Below are 21,147 nucleotides of genomic sequence, written 5' to 3' on the forward strand. Positions count from 1 at the left end.
GGAGTAGCTGCCTTGCAGGGGTGAGACAGTGGGCCTGTGTGGGGAGTAGCTGCCTTGCAGGGGTGAGACAGTGGGCCTGTGTGGGGAGTAGCTGCTTTGCAGGGGTGAGACAGTGGACTTGTGTGGGGAGTAGCTGCCTTGCAGGGGTGAGACAGTGGACTTGTGTGGGGTGGGGAGTAGCTGCCTTGCAGGGGTGAGAATTTTTGAGACGATGGCTGCCTCCACAACACCCATTTCACCATGAGCAGCCAGCAAACTCACCACTCCAGTAGAGCATATAGTCTTTTTAAAAAGTATGGTTCCGTGTATAGCGTGCTCACCTAGCATGCCTGAGGCCCTGGGCTTGATCCCCAGCACCCATAAAACCACTCTTGGTGGCTCATGCCTGTAATCCTATTACACTATTGATAGAAACAGGAGGGTCAAGAGTTCAAGGTCATCTTCAGCTATGTGGTGAGTTTGAAACTAGCTTGAGAGCAGTGATGAGTCCATCCTCGCTCCTCCCTTCCGCCACACGGTCCGTTTGTACCATGTTACTATAGAATGTTTGTTACTATAGAATACTGCCATGAGGGAATTCTCATACAGGGCAGAGATGTTTTCTTACCATCCTGGAGGTTGAGGAGTCTGACTGCAAGGTGCCAGGAGGCTTTGTTGTCTGCTTGGGGAGGGCTTCTCTGCTTCAAAGATAGCGTGTGTTTCTGGGGTTGGAGGTCAAGAAGAGCTGGGTTTTCTCTCAGCCCCAAGTGGAAAGAAAAGCAAGGAATCTGACGGCCACCGAGCTTCCTTTAGTTTTCCCCAACATACTATTTTTTTTTTAATTATTTGGGAATTTTATACAGTGCACCCTGATCGCACTTGCTTTCCATTCTTTCCAGGTCCACCCTCTCACTCTGGCACTCTCCCTCCAAAAGAACCACAAAACAACAACAACAACAACCCAAGTCCAATTTGTGTTGTCCATATACACACTGGAGCATTGTCAAACTCCCAGTGGTCAGCCCCTGAAAGAAAGCCGAGTTCTCCCACCCGGTCCAGACACCATCAACTGTGAACAGCATCTTATGGCGATTTTGGGGGTGGAGTGAGTTTGGTGGTTTTCTCTGTGTAACAGCCCTGGCTGTCCTGGAATTCATGCCATAGACCAGGCTGACCTCGAACTCACAAAGATCTGACTGCCTCTCCCTCTTGAGTGCTGGGATTAAAGGCCTGTGACACCACACCTGCCTCTCTTGATCACAGATTTTAAGGTCTCTCTTCAACAGCTTACTGTGTGGACTGTTTATCTGGTGGGCCGGGGGGGGGGGCTTCTTATGTGAGGGCTTTAATCCCGTTACTGTGTAATACAAAAACTCCTGCATCTTAGAAGCCCCTAGCACTAACATGCAGCTCTGTCTCTGAGCTCATCTACTCCAAGATCTCATGCAAATGGAACCATAGTATAGTTGCCCCTTTCTAATTGGCTTTACTTCTCTCAACATAACGTCCTCAGGAGACATCCATGCTATAGTGTGCATCGGGAGTTTCTCCCATTTCAGGGCTAAGTAATATTCCACGTATACCTGTCACATTTGCTGTATCCATGAACCTGTTGATTGGTGCCTTCTGGGCTGGGCCCAAACTTTTAGTGCCCATGAGAACTGTGTCATGTGCATTTGGCATAGAGACCTGCTATCCATCCTCTCTGTTATGTGCCTAGAAGTGGGCTGAATCATCCAAGTCTATGTTTAATTGAGGACTTCACACCCCTTTTAACTCAAGCTTACTGAGAAGTAATTGAAATCCTTAAGTTCATCTTCTTTGAGTACCATGAAACAAGCTTTGACCAGTAGTACAGCTTAGACCGTGGCTGGTCTTTCCACAAAGTTCTTTGAGACGCTTTGCAAACAAATCCCATTCTGTGTTTCCATCTCTGACAACCATGGGTCTGATTTCTGTTTCTATTCTCCTGCCAACCCCACGATGTCATTTAAGGAGTTTCTTCCCCTTGGCATTGTGCTTCTGAGATGTGCTTAGAGGGCCACATTCATCATGGGCTACTTTTCATTCCGAGAGACAGTTTCTGAGGGAAAATTACCACCATCAACTTTGCCATTCATGGATTGAGTTGGTTGATTATGAATAGCCCACGAGTGTCTCTTCCTGTTCTGGTCTTCATGTCTTGGGTAAACACCAACAGAGGAATTAGCATGGCCATCTTTTCAGAGCCCTGGGTCTTTGCAGCATTCCCATGGAGTACTGATGTCTTGAGGAAATACAACAAATTGGATCTCGCTTAGATTTAATGGATCTGAGCAGAACAAGGGATCAGAAGGCTGTCCGGTGCCCCATCTTGAGAAACTTGGGAGTAGACAGGGCCCTGGAGGTGTTGAATTAAGCCTCCCAAACCTGGATATAAATCCCAGATGCTGGGGTCAAAGGTTAGCCAGAGAAAGTTGATGGACTGGAAAAATGGGGTGAGGGGAGACCCTGGCAATGAGGTCAACAAAGTGGGGGTGTCAAGCCCCACCTCAGGAACCTTTAAATGCCCACCCACAGCATACAGACCAGAATGTGGGTATGACTCTGGGAAAACCCAGCTATTCTAAAGTGAGGTCCTTCAGTCAGCCCTGACTTGCAGCAGGCAGAGAGTGAGTGGCCAAAAGAAACCTTTTGATGGCCCATGGGAAACCTCTAAAACAGTCCATCCCAGAAGGCACCGCACTCCCCAAGGATGTCTGAAGGGATGTGACTCCAGTTGACATCTACTTAGCACAGCTCACCCTGTCCAACAGGTTCCTGTCTCCAGAAACTTCCCCATTCTCAGCCCTGAGGATGACTGTGATATAAATGAATTCAAGGGGGATTAAACGTCACCTGACAAACTTGTCCCTGTGTAGAATAAGGCTGGGCACTCTAGATGTTCCTGTTAGGGCCCAGTCTCCGTCAGTTTCAGCTGCTTTGACAAAGTGCCTCAGACTCATTCCCACAGTTCCATAAAAGGAAAACCAAGTCAAGGTGGAGGCGTGGTATGGGTCTGGGGGGCGGGGGCTGCCATCTAGGCACACACCTCACACTGCTGTCTTCACACTTGAGTTTTCTCCTCTATAGACTGGGATCTGATATAACCCCTGCTAGTCCAAAGACCAGATGTTGCCGGGATGATCCCTGCTGAGTGTTCAGCACACACAGCTCATGAGGTAAGAGGGGAAAGCTGGCTACAATGAGAAGCATGAACATTCATTTTCCACGAAAGGAATTCATATTCAGGCTTGCCATAGACTGACTTGTGTCCCTTTTCCTTCCTGTTGAAACCCTACCCTCTGAAGTGAGCTTTTAGAAGGTGGAGCCTTAAAGAGGGGACTGGGTCAGTGCCCTTGTGAAGGGTTTGGCTTAGCCTCCTTAAAAGAAATAAAAAATGAAAAGAAAACTTTCGACATTCCATGGCAGTTCCGCTTAGCCCTGGAGTTCCGAGCCATATCCAGAAAGCTGAATAGTTGGCCCCTGCTACCTTGCATTCTCTATCCCAGGAGAAGGCTGGACTCGGGAGGAGACATGTTTGACAAGAGTTGGAGGATATCCGAGTGGATACCTCTGGTGATGGGGTGGGTCTCCACTAACTTGGGATCAGATCAGTGGACCTGTTCATGTGGCTGGGCCCCTGGCCCACTCTGATAGGTGGGGCATAGCGTTCATACTTCTCAGGCAGCCTCATCCAAGCCTGTAAACTGTCACAAACCACAAATACCTCAGTGGGGAACACATGTGTTGGGTATATTAGCGAGGCTCGCCTCCTGGGTTGGGGGGCAAAGTAAGCAAACATCAGATGTTTAAAGCCAGAAAGAAGAGTCCTGTGGCTAGCAGAGAGGCCCATGACCTGGTGCTTTCCTGGCCTTAGACAGTTAGGGTAAGACTTGTAGTTTTATTCTAAATCATAGGAAGAATTTCTGGACTCTTGTTTCAATGTTGATTCCCAGACAGGCTTAGCACCTTGGTTCAGCAGCCAGGCATCTGCATTCTTTGGTGTAATGCCTGCTCAAGACACTTAGTTTCTTCCTTATTCATTGGATGAGTCTTACTCCATTAAGGATTTTAATCTTGGTTACAAAACAATGCCACAGGTTCTCCTCCCTTTTCCAAATAGCAGGGACGCTCTGCCTGGCCAGATGATACATATTCTCCTTTATCCAATTCTGGTCTGTGTTGTCAGGGCAACATTTCACATCCCTGGACTTCTGTTTATCTCTGGGCAGGAGCTGGCAACCATTCGGCCCCTCAAAGGATACTGGGTCGAAGATTCTGGGTGAGGCTACCTGGGTCAGACCTCCCGAGTGGCGCACCGCCATACAGGGTACGCTCCTGGCCACGGATCAGGACGCACATGGGTCAAAGGTCTCTCCTGCCGGGAAGAAGACCGAGGCTTAGCAGAAAGCTGTGGCCACCGAGGAGGCCAAGATACCTGGCTCAGAAGGGGAAACCGGGAACAGCTGGGACAAATGACAGAGGAGCACAAGTCCAGGGTCCACGCTGGAGCCCCGCCCATCAGGGCCCGCCCTCATTCTGACCTCTCAGCACCTCCCGGCTCTGCCAGGGCCCGCCCTCCTCTGAAGTCATTGGTTGGCTCTTAGTCCCCGCCCCCGGAAGACCTGCTTTTTGCAGCCAATCGGCGGGCGCGGTGGCGGTGAAGCCTGGGAGCGAGGTACCCGAACCTGGAGCGGGGTCTGCTGGGTTGACTTGGGGGGCCAGGGCTTCTGGCCCTGTCACTGTGGGCTCGGTGGTGGGCTGCCACTCCAGGGCCAGTGCCTGTGTCCACAGAGGGCTGGTGCCGGCTTGCGGGAGTGGCAGGATGTGTATTCTTTGGAAAGTTGGGGCCCGGCCTGTTTAGGCCCAGGGGCGGGGACGTCTGAAATTTGTTTTGTCTCCTGCTTGATGACAGCCCATCTGTCATTGGAGGGAAACTGAGGCCTCTTCTGGCCGCCCCGGGTGCCAGGGGCTCAGAATTTGAGACCAGAGGGAGATACCTGATGTTGGCTGTTCCCTTAAAGGGCCATGCAGAAGGGACCGCCAGGAATGCCTGGAGTCCCATTCTAGCCATTTGGAAGGGATAGGTTGGTTGTGGCTCTGGCGTTTGACTCTAGGTGACAATTAGGGGACCGTGGGGGTGAAATGAGTCCAGAATGACTGTGAGAAACGGACAAATTGAAATTTGATAGGTTTTTCCATTGCTCATCAATTAGGTCAAGTCAACCAGGGTCAAAATAAGAGAACTATGGTTGTTCTCAGCTTCTGTCCTTGGTAGTGGCCTTTTCCCCTGAAGACACCTTGGGATGCCAATGAGGTTTTTGTCCAAAGATTCTGAGCGTAAGATTCTCAGTGTCAGGGAGCTGAGAACAGTTGTCACCTCACACAGTGCTGAGACATAGTGGTTTCTTCTGTGGGCTAGGGGAAGCACAGCTGGGGATGGGGAAGAAGGGTGGGGGATCTTTTTTGCACATAGTAAGCAGTTAGGGAAAGTATGATCTTATTCTGCATCAGTATCAGGTGGACAGGTGTGAGGATGTCCTTCTGTCCTGACGCTGTTTGTTTGATATTGGCAATATTAGGAAATTACTAACAAGACAGTCCTCGTTAGGAAGCCAGAGGAGAATGAATAGCATTTGTGTGGAATTAACTCCAGGTCTGATTTTCAGTTAAGAGAAAATGAGGCAGAAGGAAGTGTTAGCCAAGAGCTTCCAAGGCCCAGCTGCTGTCTGTAGGACTCCAAACAGCCACGTTTACATGTTCAACAATGGCAGCGGGGACTCTGGGGACTCCTCTGAGGAAGAGTCACATCAGGTGGTGTTACGACCCCGGGGCAAGGAACGCCAGAAGAACAGCAGCCAACGGCCAGGAACAGGCACCATGGTTCTGCTGCAGCGGGAGCTGGCCCAGGAAGACAGCCTCAACAAGCTGGCTCTCCAGTATGGCTGCAAAGTAAGCTGACCTCAGTCCTCTGCCCTTCAGGGTTGAGAGAGACACGGGGGGGGGGGGGTTTCCACTATAGGAGGGGTCACTATAGGACCTTCCTGACTCCCATAGGCGACTAGAGTCCTCCATAGCCAGGGCTGGAAGCTGGTGGAGGTGCCCTTCATTCAGAACTCTGGACCCAGGAAGGGTCAGTTAGTTGGGCACCTCAGTTCAGGGGGTGCTTGTCCTGTGTCCTCCACAGGGACACTATGAAACAGTGTGGTCTCTGAGCACACTGGATTTAAGGTCTTAGGGCTGGAGATGGTAGGCGGAGTCTACACCTTTCTGTGGCATGCTTTCTCTCACTACTTGTATTTCTGACCTTTGCTTGCCAGTAGCTGATCTGACTCGTAGAGTTTTCTCTCTTCTCCCTAGTAGAACTGCATGGTCTGGCCCCTGTGCTGTGCGTTTGTATAACCTTATCTTTCTCTTTAATTATGTTTTTAGCACTCAGAGTGATTAACAGTGGCAAAGTAAGTTGGAAAGCGTTTCTGGAATCGCTCTTTTCTCCTGCATTGAAACAGTCTGTTTCCCGCTGTTGACTCCATGCTATATACATGCTATATACATGCTTTATACATGCTATATACATGCTATATAGTACATGCTATAATCATGCTATATACTGACAGCAGCTTTCACCAAGCTTGCATCAGCTACACAATTAAAAAAAAACAAACAAACAACTTTACCTCCTAAAAATTGCCTGTGGTTTATCTAAAAAGATCCAAATGAGCAAAAAGACTGTGTGGGTGTGGGAGTCTTTCCCAAATAGAGGCTCGTCTCCAGGGACACATAGCATCTTAACATTGCACCGGCCTTTGTATTTGGATCGTATAATCTGCTTCTCTAGGCATAACATATGCTTTATAGACCATGGACTAAACAAAAAAAAACCCTTCCCAACAAAGTCTTGAAAGATAGACTTACCGTTCATGTCATGTCAGAATGACAGCCCCTAAGAAACCCAGAGTGGGCATTTAATGTCTCCAGTAAGTAGTCCAGTTCCTATGGGAGGTGAATACATGTGCTGTCCATGGAGCACACAAAGAATGAAAGCTGTCAAGCTCCTCCTGTTTGTTGGTTTCCAAGCGGAAAGAAGCGTCCCTTAGGCCGGTTCAGTAAGACTCTAACGTGGCTGCTGCGGAAAGTGGTCGCACACACGATGGACTTGCACAGTCAGCTCTGTGGGCCGTACTTACACTCTAGAGAAGTTTTTCCCAAGTAGCGTGAGGGGAATTTAAAATTTGGCTTCCCATTCCTCCTTTTCTGTTAGAAGCTTTGTGTTACTTGATAAAATCCACAGTCCCAGTCCCACAACCTTAGTCTGGAAAAACACAAAAACAAAAAACAAAAACAAAAACAAAAACAAAAAACCAACTCAACCCGAAACTCCTGGCTGGTGGCTGATTGCCTAGCTCACTTCTCATGAGAAGTGTCCTCTCCCCAAACTGAATTAACTTCTAACCGGGGAATAAGTTCCTGTGCCTGCCCTGCTTCTGGGAAAGTGTTGAGGGAGCATTGTGAGGAAGCTCTCAGGTGGCAGAGACTCCACCTGTGCCCGGAGCCAGCTTGGGCTTTGGTGACCTTGTCTGGTCACTTGCTCAGCTGGGTTCTGGGGTGAGTTGGGGGCACTGTGTTAGACAGGAAGGGTGACAGTGTTGGTTCTGTTTCACCTGAAGCTTTGGTTGTAGTCACAACACCCTCCAAAGTTGATCAGAAATTGTTTAAAGTAGAGCAGTTGGTTTCTAAACTATTCATTAAGGGGAAAAAGCCAAAGACCAGAGAATCAAAAGCCTAAGTCACTTGGCTGAAATGAAGCTGTCTGTGCTTTCAAGCTTTCATGGGCGTCTCCACTGGAGCCCCAGCAGACAAAGGTCTCTGCTGGCTACTGGTTTTAAGGAGCATCGCATGTTTATAATGCATGGCTTCCATAGGTTGCAGATATCAAGAAAGCAAACAACTTCATCAGAGAGCAAGACCTGTATGCTTTGAAGTCAATCAAGATTCCAGTGAGAAATCATGGGATCCTCACGGAGACCAGCCAAGAACTAATGCCCCTTAGGGCTTCATCCTCCGAGACCAGGGTGACCCTGGTAGACCTGCCTGAAGATGAAGATGCTGGTGGAGCAACCACTCAGGGCAACCAGCTGACGGACTTCTTCAAGGGCATTGATGAGAACATTGAGCGGGCTGTGCATTCTGACGTCTTCCACGGTGACAGCTGCTATGTGGAGGCCCCAGATCAGCCACTGCTCCCCATAACCCAGAAGGCAGCAGCCGATGGTGCCGACTGTGGGATTCAGTGGTGGAATGCCGTCTTCCTTATGCTTCTCATTGGGATCGTGTTGCCAGTGTTCTATCTCGTCTACTTCAAAATACAGGCCACCGGGGAGGCCTCAAATAGCTTGAACGCAACTGTTGTCCCCAATGGCTCAATGACACTGAGCCCAGTTCCAGGGCAAGCTCCCAGGTTGGCAATCCCAGTGCCTACCCTCCCCGCTTCAGACAGCCAGGTCAGCCCTACCACCCAGGCAGGGGCCTAAGCGCATTCTTTCCTAGAGTTGGCAGACTTTGGCAGTTGGCCCTTGACATGTGTAACTGTCACCAGCTGTTTGCATTTTGCTTCCTGAGATGTGTGGACATCATGGCAATCTGGATGGTCTAGACTGAGCAATAGCTTGGCCTAATTCAAGGATGCAGGAGCCCAGACATCCACCATCCCAGCAAGAGAGACATTTATATGAAACTCACAGCTCTTGAAGACGTGTAGGGCCAGCTGTGAGTTCCTGTGTAGCACTCTGTGCAGGCTCCTAAGTAGAATGCGACAAAGGTTCTGCACTACTGCTGCCCCCGGTGTTGAATAGGGTCAATGGTGGGCTCAGAGACATGCTCTGTGTCTAGATCAAGGTGCTATATAGTATGTCACTGAGTTTGTCAGTTGACAGCCTGACATGTTTGCCTCTTCACTTGGCTCCGCTGAGGCAGAGCTGCTTCAGAAGTGAGAACCTGAAATCCCAACCGCCATCCTCTAATTTAAGCTCTACCCCTGGAGTCACCCTAAGAGCATCTCTGTGGTGGCGGCTCCCTGGGTTCCCCAGGTGGCATCTGGGAAGCAGCTGGTATTGGCGAGTGGTTTGAAGGGACTACATCCACCATTAAGGTTCTGTCTCATGGACCTTTGAAGCAAACTGGTTGCCAGCCCAGCATTGTTAAGAACAGTGGGTCCCACCCCACCCTGATCATGTGCGCCCGAAGCAGAGTTCTCCCACTGCCTCCTTGACTCATCTATTCTTTAGGTCCTTAGAGTAAACTTGCACATGCTGTGTCTCAGTGTGAAAACCAGACACAATGTCAGTCAGCTGTCTTTTACTGTAACGAAATCATCTCCAGTGGGAAAGGTTTATCTTGGCTCATGGTTTCAATCCATGGCCTGATTTGGGGCTGGGTGGCTGGGGGCTATGGTAAGAACACCATGAAGGAGAGTATGGTAGAGCGGATTGTTCATGTGACAGGGAAGAGAGAAGGGGAGGAGCTTGGGCGCGGGCATCACCTTCAGAGTTCTGCCTGCAGTGACCTGACTTCCTCCCACTGGGTCCCATTTCTTAAAGGATCCATTCCTTCCCAACACAAGCCTTTAAGATACTAGCCATTGGGGGACATATCCAAACCCCACCAAGGTAACTCTGGCTCCGAAAGGCCGGAGAGAGAGATGTAGGAGGGTGCAAAATGCTCAGGGTTTCCTCAGCCACTCCCTGAGAGCAGTTGGCCATCAGTCCTGTAAGGGATGTGGGGAAGGGCTAAGTCAGTCTGCCTTGTCACAGCAGGGGCAGGCAAAGGTGGCTGGGAGCTCAGCCTGGGGAGGACAGGCTAGCAGGCTTCTGGGATGGTTAGCAACTTGACACTTAGGCCTAGAAATCTGACCAGAGGAGCAGGACCTTACTTGAGCTGGGCCTCCTGTCTGAAAAACAACCCACCCAGGGTGCAAATAGCAAATTTAAATCATCTTCAGAATTGAGTATTTTGAGGCAGAAAATGAACCCATGAATCGTGGTACAATAAACATCTTGATTATGTAAGTGATTTCTATCTGGATGCTCAAAGACCATTGTGGCTGTGAAGTTTCTCTTAAATGTCATCATTAACTTCATCAGGCAGGGCTCAGAGTCCCGTAGGGAAATGATTCTTTTGGCAGACAGAGAATGTCTATTTTTTTCTGTATTCTGTCTCAAGTGTTGGGGACTTATTACCACCTGTTATATAGCCCTGCGTGGGTTCCTAAGTAGAAGGTGACAAGGGATCTGCAGTGTCAGGGCTCCTGAGGTTGGATGGGGTCAAATGACTATCACAGTGTTCCTGCCTGCTGAGGGCAGGGGTGGGCTTGGCTCAGAGATGTGTGTTCTGTGTCTAGGCAGACCATGGTGCTATGCAATAGTATCAGTATGTCACTGAGTTTTAGACATGTTACAGTTTTAACTTGTATTTCTGTATTTTTCTCAAGTGGAATAAAACAATTTCTTCTGTGAAGGAAACATGATTCTCCCTCCTTTCATACTATGTGGATATTGGTTAACAGAGTGAAAGCTGAGGGAGGGACAGCATTGGAGTAGCTGACAGGAGCCCCGACCCCCTGCTGAGCCTGGGCAGGTTGCCGCAGGCTCTTGCTGTGCACATCCTTATGTGGCCAGGGAAGGACAGATTAAGTGGTAAACAGTGCATTCTGGCCCACTGACCTACATAATACGTTTCATAATTCAGGTAGATCTGTGAAAGACATACATACGATGGAGTTCATTTTCTGTTAGTTTGTTCTCTGGGGTGCTTTTGAAAAGATTTTTAAAGTTTTAAAATTAATGCTTGTTAATTCCGGTGTCCTTGAAGTTCAGGGGAGAGTGTAGGACCAACTGGAGCTGGAGTTCTAGGCGGCTGTGAGCTGCCTGATACTGGTGCTGATTACCCTGGGGTCCTCAACAAGAGTACTGAGTAGTACTCCTAACAATGTAGCCATCTCTCCAGTCTCCAACAAAGAGACTGTTTTAAAGAATAACTTACCAAAGTGCCCTAACTGAAGGAATCTTGGTATTGGTGTGGTGATTTTATACTAGGGAGACAAGGCCCCAGGCTGGGCTGTACACTGCATGCCTGACCAGCAGGGGGCAGACAGAGGGAAAAGAGGCACTGAAGTTTATGGATTTGACAATAATATGCGATGGACTGGGCTCTGGGCCATACTCAACCTTGTAGAGAAAGCTCAAAGTCACACGAAAGGTGGCTGCAGCTAGGAGCCAAATACACTATATATCCTGTGGTGTTTGTTGTGCAATGGGTGCCCTGGGAAAGCAAGCCTATTGTACAGGGTAGGCCTTGACTGTCATATTACAGGTAGAAAGCTAAGGGCCCGCAGCTGAGTAATCTGGGCTTGGCAGCCTCAGAGCTGTTCTTCCAGTTTTGTGGCCATACTGCGCTGCTACCCACCAGGCTACTGCTGGTGGTGGCCTGATAGAGGTGCTGATGGCTCTGCCTCCTTAGTGCTACCACCTCACACCTGGCTGCATCTGGTTATTTTAAGGTACAATTTCATTGCCCTGAATAAGGAGCACAGGCTACTTTTTATCTGCATTCCATCCATCCACATACACTCTAGCTCTTCAGAATATTTAGAGGTGATGTGATAACCAGCCAGGGCCCTTGTTCCCTGACCTCAGGTGCTGATAAGCTCGGAGGCAGTGTGATGAAGGCTCTGGCCTCAGAGGGGTTCCCTAGATGAGCTGAACGAACACTTCCTTAGCTGACACCGGGAAGGGCAGTGGGAGTCAGTGAGACATCAGGCAGATGCTTTTTAGGAAATGCTCTTTAGTGTGACCAGCGGACTAGAGGGTGGAACACTGGGGCTGTGAGTAGCTGGTGACCCAGTATGTAGGGATGGCAAGGGGAGGCTGACACCACTGAACCAATTGTCCTTCCTTAGTCTCCCCGTTATTCCTAGTTCTTTGTCTTAGATCTGTGAATTCATATAGTTTCATTTGATTTAGAAAATTGCCATCATTGTTAAATTTCAATTCCTAAATGCTAAGTGGGGAAACCTACTATTCAAGTTACCTCCAAAATACTTAACCAATTACAGAGACAGCACTTTACAGAGAAGCCTAGAAGGAACCTTCACCCTGTGAAAGGACAGCCATCTGTAGTGAGATTCACTGACACCATCAATTCCAGAACCAGCTAGGACACATCACTTTGGGCTCTTCGCCTAAATATAGAACCTCATCCCAATCCCTGTCGGACTCATCCGCAGCTAAGTGGTGTTCAGCTGGACAGGTGGCTGGGGTGGGCCGCAGCCTTCCAGCTGGCACGCAGCTTGGAAAATCACTTTCCTGGCTGGTGCCACTCAGACACACAATCAGCTTAAAACCAAGATAAAGGTTTAGAGCCAGGCACCCATGGGAGCTGACTAGGAACTCAAAGTGAATTGATATTAAGTAGCTGCAGCTGTGATTAGAATATTTTTAGCCACAGGACTCAAACAGCTTTCAAAACCTGCTAATAACAGCCCCATTATAGCCAGCAAGCAAAACCAGTGCAAAAAATTAACTTGATTTGACACCAAGAATCTGCTTAGCTAGGAGCTGGCTCACATGGCAAAAGAGAGGAAGAGGACTTTTAAAAACAAAAACATAAAACTATGGGTTTGGATAACTGGAGCTTTTCTGGCTTCTGTCTCAGTTAAGATCTGAAAGTGGGAGGAATCTGCTAGTGTGCTGTAACAGTCATCTCTGCAAAACACAACTCCAAAGTCACACCCGCCTCTTGCCTCGACCTCAGTGCTGTGTATGTAATCTGGGCAAAACTAACTTCACACTACAACCCTTAAAGGTAAATGGGAACAGGATAGGAAGTGCTAACACCTGTGCCCTCACACTTGAGGCTCTTCTCCATGACAGTTCTTGGCGACCCCTTGGATTTAACTGAGCTGCAGCACAGCCAGGCTGATACTGGGGAACAAATGGCTGTCTAGATGCCACAGGGTGAAACTGGGGAGCAGGGATGCCTGGTGGCCATGCCAGAACCTGTTTTCCCCAGGCAAACATGACAGAGTCTGGATGTATGGTCAAAGCCAGGCCATCTTTACTGGAGTGAGTGCAGGAGACAAATAGCTTACAACAACCTCAAGCATTGTCTTAACCATTTGATAAAAACTTCACTATAATATTTATTGTATAATGAAGAAAAAACAACACATTCAGGGAAAAATTGAGATTAACTTATTTTTCTTAAAAGGTTCATCTCAAGGATGGCAACAAAGTCCAGCTTGTGCCGCCAAACGGTTTTACATGATCAAACCGTGTACAGCTTCTTTGTGTGAACTGTTGACTACAAACATTTACCAAATACATAAATCTCTTTTAAAAAAGCCATTTTAAATATAGCAAAGCAGTGTCTTCTTGCACAGCAAAGTGAAGAAAGTTTCTACAGAGAAATAAAAGTTTTACATCTGTAAAGTTCTTTTCACATTCTAATCATCTAGCTTTTTATGATCCAATGCCAGGAGTTTTCAGGTTCCGTATTTACTATGTATTTCTTGTGCGCATGATGGTTAATACAGAAATTATGTTAATACATTAGTCGTCTTTACAGTTGAAAGGAAATGGTGAAACATGTATTGTTCTTTTAGAACAAACCCCTGATTTAGTTTTGTAACACAATGGATGTAATTAGGGCTCAAAGGATGGAGTTTTGACTGGGACCACCTGTGTCCACACAGCGGTGACACTCACTCTCAGTATAGAACCACTTAGAGTCCCGAGGGAACTTCCCATGTCCAGTGCAACTTAAGCTTTTTTTGTTTTTCTTTTTAATAATAAAATATGTAATCTGAAGGGAGAAAACTTTCCTGTGATGGTGTCTTATACAAAACGCATAAGTCTCAAAGGGTAAGAAAAGTCAGTTTAAAGCAACACTGTCGTCAGTGTCCTCCCTGCTCTAGGCTGGCTTCCACTGAGAGCCGTGGATGTGGATGTGTTCACACATGAGCATCTGGGTGAAGGATGTCAAACCCATACGCTCCAGATCACACTGGGCATATGGGGAAAGATTAACAGTCAGATATTCAGTTCCTGAAAACGGAATACATTGTGACTTGGTCAGTGTAATTTAAATACAAACTCCGAGCCTTGTGTAATATTACTTTAGAAAACAGTAGTTGTACTGATTATAAACCTGCATAGAAAGAAAGACTATTGAGATACAGTCAGAAAAGCCATCTCATAAGGCACACAAGAAAATAGACAGTAAATGTGAATGTGTTAACTCCTATTCCAATATACAGCAGAAGTTCATGAACATGCATAAATAATAACGAAAGGGTCACTTAATACTTTCAAAGCTATAAATGGTTTACAAAGTGGTAAGGGTTATCTTGGACATTCAGTGTTGGGAGACTGTCTTGTTTTAGTCAGGTCTGACCTTATGAAGAGCGTGCCTGTAAGTCAATTCCGTACATCTCAAAAAGAAAGCCTACTCTCTTCTGAGTAAGAGCCAAGTGTTGAGGCCACAGAGAGGAGATCAGACATCATCCCCACTTTTTTGGCTTCTACTAACACATGCCACCCAAACTGTCAGTGAAGCGCTCTGCGCTGCACAGCCTGTGCTCGCCACGGTGCATGTACCTAATACCTCTGTGCCAGTCAGGAAGGCTGGCTGATGAGTTGTCAGGACAGCAGATGAGGAAACATCAAAAGGAGCAGAATTTAGGGAAGTCAGGGGGGAAAAGCAAAATGTAAGTAAAAACTGCAGGTAGCTGCTCAACATTGTTCAATATAAAATAGCAGCCATTTTTAGACTCTTTAATTTTCAGGAAAAGGAGTATTTAAAAATCTAGGATAAAAGATATACAGGACTTTGAATTTTGTTCATGGCACAAGCCCAGTAAACGGATCAACTTGCCATCACCAACGAGCTGTCTCCCTGTAAGAGTAAGGCCTTGTTCAAAATCCAAGCTGAGGGTGGCACCAGTTTCCGTCAGGACAGCGAGAATCGTGTCGAGGGTTTGCACCATAAGAGAGCTGTTCCCTGCACGCCCGTGCCTTCCTGCGCACGCACGGACGCTAAAGCCCTCCTGGATTTTGTAACCAGCTGCATCATTCTATCTTTAGAGTCAAGGGGAAAAGATCCCTTTCCCTACAGACATTTTTCTAATTATTTACCACTTATAAAACCTTTGTGCTCATCTACTATTCTGCCATTTTCTCTAATATTAGTTAAATTAGGTCATCTTTCTACCATTTTTCCCTCACAAAAGGCAGGTTTTAAATAATGCCTTATAAAATCTGTTACAACACATTTTATATTTATGCAGGATGGACTTAACACCGATTTTTTGCCACTTTGCTATTTATGTACACATATAAAATATATAATGATGCTCACCCCATACAGCACAAAGTTTACAACAGAACATCACACATTCACCACCAGTGAGGGGAAACCCCTTTACACAGTCCTCTGAAAAACTGGGCTAATAATTAAAATCCAAAGTACAGTATATTTAACAAAATAGTAAATATTAAACAGTGAGTACTCTACTTAAGGACTTCGCCTTTCCCCCCAAATTGGCGGCAATCCACAAAAATATACTTTTTAATCTGGTGACCATACAATACATAGGTACTTACATCAAAGGTGATAATATATTTAAGATGCTATATACACAAAGAGTTTGGCTCAACTTTTAATTTACATATAGAATAATAAGTGTTCATGGCTTTTTTTTTCCAAGGTTCTGCTTGCAAGATATTTTTGTTTTTTCTCCCCTCTTAAAATAAAACTAAAAAGTTAAAACAAGATAAAGCTATTCTTTAAAAAAAAGTTACAACATACAGCTTTGGCTTATATAAATAATTCAGCAGAATGTGTTCAAAAGTAGTGGATATAATTTTATATATAGTCATCAATTCATTAAGGGTGTTTTCTTTCTTATAAAATATACATGACCTAAAATCAGTTTCTTTAATTTTTAAAGATATGAATGTAAAAGAAACTTCTGACATATTCCAATTATAACTTAATATATTAATTTTATTTTGTTAATGCTCTATATTTCTAGGCTAGTATTTCTGAATATTTCATGCGTGTTTTCTATTCTCTCTTTTTAATAGCTAAAAATCACTTCTTTGACCCAATACATTTTTTTGCACGTGCAAAACAGTTATGTGTGGGGCTTTTTGTTTATTGTTTGTTTGTTTAATATCAACAGCCCTTTCCCATGCACCCCTTTGCAATAGACCCATGCCAAGTTGGGTTATTAATATAAATGACATTTTATGTACAGTATTGCTTTCTTGGTTCCTGCTTTTCTACTGCTCTGTTCTACAAAGCATTTTGTTTTCTGAAGTAACTACAGTCACCGCACAGTTAAATAAAACAAATAGGGGGCCCCCTAGGTTTCTGCAGGCTAATGTGGAAGAATTATATATGGGTACACGTTTCTCTGCAAAAACTTTATCTTACGAAACAAGTAGTCCAAGGAAGTGCCAGACTGGTCTGTTTCTACAGGGTGCTTTGTCTGCCATGTGGACACACATCTGCAGACCTACAAGGAGTTTGCAGTAAGTGCCTGATTTTGTGTATGCAACACACACCCACACATACACACACTCACACCAACATACATATATATATATGTAAAGGGATATATATGTATGCATGTACATATAAATATATTGAACTCATGTCCTTATTCACCAATTTAAGATATGTAGGGCAGTTCACTGCAGTAACACAAAGAACAAACATGAACCAGGAAGCCTTAGGTCACCCATGTGTCCATCCTCATGCGTTTTACAGAAGGGCTTTCTCTGTCCTCAGTATTTGGAGGTCGGCCAAGCACAATTGGAGAATGGAAGTCACCCCGTGGATCCTCCCGGTCACTGCCATCATAGGAGCTGCTGGAGCTGCTCAGACTGTCCACAGGGGAGCGCCCCATTTCCTGCCGGGGTTGGGGCTGTGGAGGTTGTGGCGGTGGCTGCTGCTGTGGCTGCTGCTGCTGCTGTTGGAAGCCTGATGGGGTCATTCTATCACGGGGAGGTGAAATTGGCTCTGACTTAATGTTGATGTTCTGGTTGGTGTTAATGGACAAATTTGAACCCTGAGATAACTGCCCTCCAGCCCTGTAGAGAAACAACAGAGGTGAGATGGCGTGGCAGCACATCTGTTTAACTCATATACAAAGCTCAGGAAACTGTCTGTCTGAGAAGACTGAGGGCCTAACATCCCATTCTTTTGCATCTCAACTTTGAAAAACAAAACAAAGCAGTTTTAGTGTCTGGTGTCTCCCATCCCTCAGGATCTTCTGTCCTGGGCCCTCTGACAAGCACATCTCATGCTTTTCTAATAGTCATCCTCATTTTTCACGAGAACACGTAGTTTCAGAAAGGCTAGGAAGTGCCTGGTAGGATGTGAGACAGGACTTTCCCCTGTGTCTAAGCTTTAAGGCCCTCCCACTTATTTGTGAGCTTTGTTATTTATTTATTTTTTGTCACCATGCCTCCCATGTTGTCCAGGGATGGTCTTCAATTCCTGAGCATCAGCCTCTTGAGCAACTGGAATTATAGGCAGCACCAATGCCCAGCTTTCAGGTCCTTTCCCTAAGATTCTTTGCACTTTCACCTATAACACAATTAATTCTCCAGAGCACTACTGATTACAATTCACATGTGTGGAAGGAGTTGCTGGCTCTCTGGATACTGTGGGCAGGAGGCTAAGGTGTCCCAGGCCTGATCAGGTACAAAGCAGCCAGCTAGCTGCTGTTACGCTGTCCCTCTTCTGGATGCTCTCTTGCACTTGTGCCTTCTGGGCACCATGATAAATCCTCTCTGCTTTCCACCCTGCCTATAAGGAGCATTCCTTTATGAATGACGTAGTTGGTAACTGGGCCAGAAACAATCAAGTGAATCCTATGGCACTTGATGCAAACACAGGGTATTTTCAGTCCTACTCTTTTTCTACTAAGATCCAAGGAGAATGCAAAAGGCACAGGCCTGCTGTCCTCTTCTCCAAAGCAAAGGAGGAAAGGAAGGCAGATTCAGAGAGGACGCTGGGAAGCAATGGCTTATTCATTTGGCAGGCAGTGAGAAGGAAACATGCAGGTGCCATATGGGTTTTAGGGTTCCCTTGGTACCATCTGAGATTCTCCATGTTTAATAAGAAAAGTTATGTATGTGCTCCAGGTCCCTTCAAGGAATGCCTGATTTGCTCAGCAGCATCCATGCTCTATTTACAGCCATGTTAAGAAAAGTTTTCCAACACTTGTATGTACATAAACAAGAATCATGGCAGAGCTTGTTCTTGATAGCCCACACAGTAAAAGGGAACTGACAGGAAGTGTGTGCAGGCCACGTGCAAAAGCTCAGGAAATTTCCAGTTACTCACACCAGAGAGCTGAGGGCTGCTTGTCCTAGATGGTGCTGCTGCCAGGCTGAAGCCTGCCCGAGAGACAGCATTCCAGGGGAAGTAAAGCCTTGCAAGGCAGACAGGTCAGCGCTGGTCAGTGAGTAATCTACAAAAGAAGGGCAGGATTACTACACAGACAAATGTACCTGACCTCTGGGGAAAAGAGACACACCGGACTGAACCTGAATCACCACGTACTGATGCTCATCAGGACAGAAGGGACAAAGGAGCTTTCGTACTGAACTAATATCATGACATAATCAACTACATTTGCCTTAATAGCTCCCCGACTGTACACGTCACCTCAAATTCATGAACATCTTTCTATGCCATACAAGTCATTTTCTACAAATGCTTTGGTCACAATTACTGCGGCCAAGGCTTAGGATGTTAGATACTGCTTACATGTAATTACTTAAGTTCATCATTAACACTTGGGGCTTACATTTAGTTCTGAGGAAAGGTGGCAGAGACTCCTACTTTTAACATTTTTCTCATGTCTCAAGAAAGGTGTTTAAAGCATTTGGCTCTCCAAGTGAATTAATATATTTTAAGGAAAAAAAAAAGGCTGAGTTGAGAAAGTGTCATTGGCACTCAGATTTCTATGTGATATGTGACTATCCTTTCACACTTGACATGCCCAGAGAGTCTCAGCCTGATGTCCACACTAGTGACCCTTCTAGTCCATAATTCTCTTCGATCTCTTGGCCTGTCCAGTAACCCACTTGACCTATTCCACTTGGCTATCTCCACAAACACCTTAATTCTGGCAAAACCCAAACTGAACTCATGTTCTCCTCAAAGCTGTTCTTCCTTTCTTGATACATTGCGCCAACAGACCCAACAGCTCATGCCAGGAAAGTGAGTGTTCTATTACTTCTTTGCTGTGCTCTTACCTGAGCTAGCAACAACTCGAGTTCCTCCTACCTTGCTGTCTCCAGCGTGTGAAGGTCCCAGTGTAATCTACTCCTCTACTCAAGCCACCAGTAAACTATGACTTGGACACTACACAACCTTTCTATGACTTATTGGCATTCACTTAAAAAACAAGATTTGTTTTTATTATTTCAGCTATGTGTCTGGGTATCTCTGCACATGAGTAAAGGTTCCCACTGAGGACTCGCCTGCAGCTGAAGCTACAGGCAGTTGTGCGTTGCCTGCCTGAAGTGGGTGCTGAGGTCCACACGAGGACCCTCTGCAAGAGTAGCACCAAGTCTTAACCACAGAGCCATCTCCTATGACCACTAGACCACTGGAGTCCAAAATGACATGTTTGGAAATAGCAAGTATGACTGCAATGCTCTGTAACATACCCAACAAATCCTCACCTTTCCAGCTCAACTCTAACTGCCTGGCCTGTGACACTCACCCTGCTCTGCCTGGTGGCTTCCTGCCTGGTCAGGGCTGGCATAATATGACAAGGTCTTTCCCAGTGTTGCTTGTCTTTCTTGTGGTAGACCTCAGTTCCACTACTGACTACACACTGTATTTACAGTGCCTGCCAGGGCACCTGTCACACATGACACATCTTGAAGCTGGAGTGATGTTACTGATGGGCATGAGGAAGTGTCTATGGGACCCACAGGCTATTGTTAAAAATTGCTCCTTTATTCATCCCTTTGTTTACTAAGTATCTACAGAAGGAAAAATAATATATACAATAATATGGGAAAAGAAAAAACACAAACAAAACAGCTATTCTAAGGAGAGTAAAAGTGACCTTGGGTGGAATGAGACTGATGTTTAGTCACATGATTTTAAGGGAGCCTGACTCTATGTGTTTTAGTAATTCCTTGGAGACTCTGTAAAAATATATGTATGCAATATTTTAAAATGCTTATACATATGTACATTCTTTAGAAACTAATGGCGTTTCTAAAAAAACGAGCGTTACAGTAGAATTTTGAGTATACTGGAATGCCTGCAATGAGACATGTAGAATAGTGCAATCTCACTCTGATACTCAATCCAAATGGTGTCCTCAGCTATACCCACCTGCCCATCGGACCTCAAGCTCCCTTCTTGCCTATCTTCTCAACCTCAGAGTACAAACTAGAAAGTCTAACAGTGCAGGACTTTTCCTTCACATGCTTACCAGCTAAGCTGTGTCTGCTCCTCATCTGGCAAAAAGATATGCCCTTAACTCAAAATCTCTTATGCAGCAAGGGACTGATGGGCTTAATTGGATTTCTAGAAGCGTTTAAGCTCTGGCCTTTTCTGGAATTAGTTCTGTGCAAGACAAACAATGGGCTACAATTCATAGGCTACTAAGCACCTGACAGACTGGAGCAGTGTGTTTTTTCTTACAGGTACTTGGGACGGTAAAGGTCATCCCCAGGCTTTGTCAACAAGACTATTACAAGTTATTTGAAAACCCTGGAATTAAAGTGCCAATCAAAGGTCTAAACTGTCCCTCCAGGAGCTTCACAGAGCAGTTTTAGTACTGATGCCAAAGCATTTACTCTGAAGTCTAAAATTAGGTGATCTCTACTACAGTCCACTTATGAGCTTCATAAAGGAGTCACTTCCTTGCACTGCAGTCTTCTGATGGCAGACAAGGTGTTATTTCTTTCTTCCCCAGAGCCAGGTATTTGGCTCAATTGGGGAGAAAGTGAAACCGCTTGTTCTTCCTGCCTGTCTTAGAATGGTAAACCCCCAGGGAACCCTCTGCACACCAGTTCTCCAGGGGGCCATCTGGCTACCCCCCCCCCCCCG

At 46.1% G+C, this 21,147-nt stretch overlaps 2 protein-coding genes across 10 annotated transcripts in view; one reads left to right on the forward strand and one right to left on the reverse strand.

Moving 5' to 3' along the window:
* The first annotated feature begins 4,592 nt into the window (after positions 1-4,592).
* Lysmd4 (LysM domain containing 4) overlaps positions 4,593-21,147 on the forward strand; it is a 19,070-nt gene continuing 2,515 nt past the window's right edge. Inside the window, exons 1-4 of one of the 5 annotated variants that reach the window (XM_029479493.1) lie at positions 4,593-4,678; positions 5,670-5,952; positions 6,433-6,458; positions 7,923-10,607. In XM_029479493.1, the coding sequence (XP_029335353.1) occupies positions 5,680-5,952; positions 6,433-6,444 (285 nt within the window). In that variant the 5' untranslated portion in view covers positions 4,593-4,678; positions 5,670-5,679 and the 3' untranslated portion in view covers positions 6,445-6,458; positions 7,923-10,607. Of the gene's footprint in view, positions 4,679-5,669; positions 5,953-6,432; positions 6,688-7,922; positions 10,608-21,147 lie in introns of those variants that run through there. The other 4 variants (XM_029479491.1, XM_029479494.1, XM_029479495.1 and 1 more) reach the window with 4 other exon arrangements.
* Mef2a (myocyte enhancer factor 2A) overlaps positions 13,087-21,147 on the reverse strand; it is a 123,027-nt gene continuing 114,966 nt past the window's right edge. For 4 of the 5 annotated variants that reach the window (XM_021166331.2, XM_021166334.2, XM_021166332.2 and 1 more), the window contains 2 exons: positions 18,412-18,538; positions 13,087-17,150 (listed from right to left, as the gene is read on the reverse strand). In XM_021166331.2, the coding sequence (XP_021021990.1) occupies positions 16,790-17,150; positions 18,412-18,538 (488 nt within the window). In that variant the 3' untranslated portion in view covers positions 13,087-16,789. The remainder of the gene's footprint in view (positions 17,151-18,411; positions 18,539-21,147) is intronic. The other variant, XM_029479490.1, reaches the window with a different exon arrangement.

This window comes from Mus caroli, chromosome 7 (assembly GCF_900094665.2).
Source record: "Mus caroli chromosome 7, CAROLI_EIJ_v1.1, whole genome shotgun sequence".
Taxonomy (NCBI): domain Eukaryota; kingdom Metazoa; phylum Chordata; class Mammalia; order Rodentia; family Muridae; genus Mus; species Mus caroli.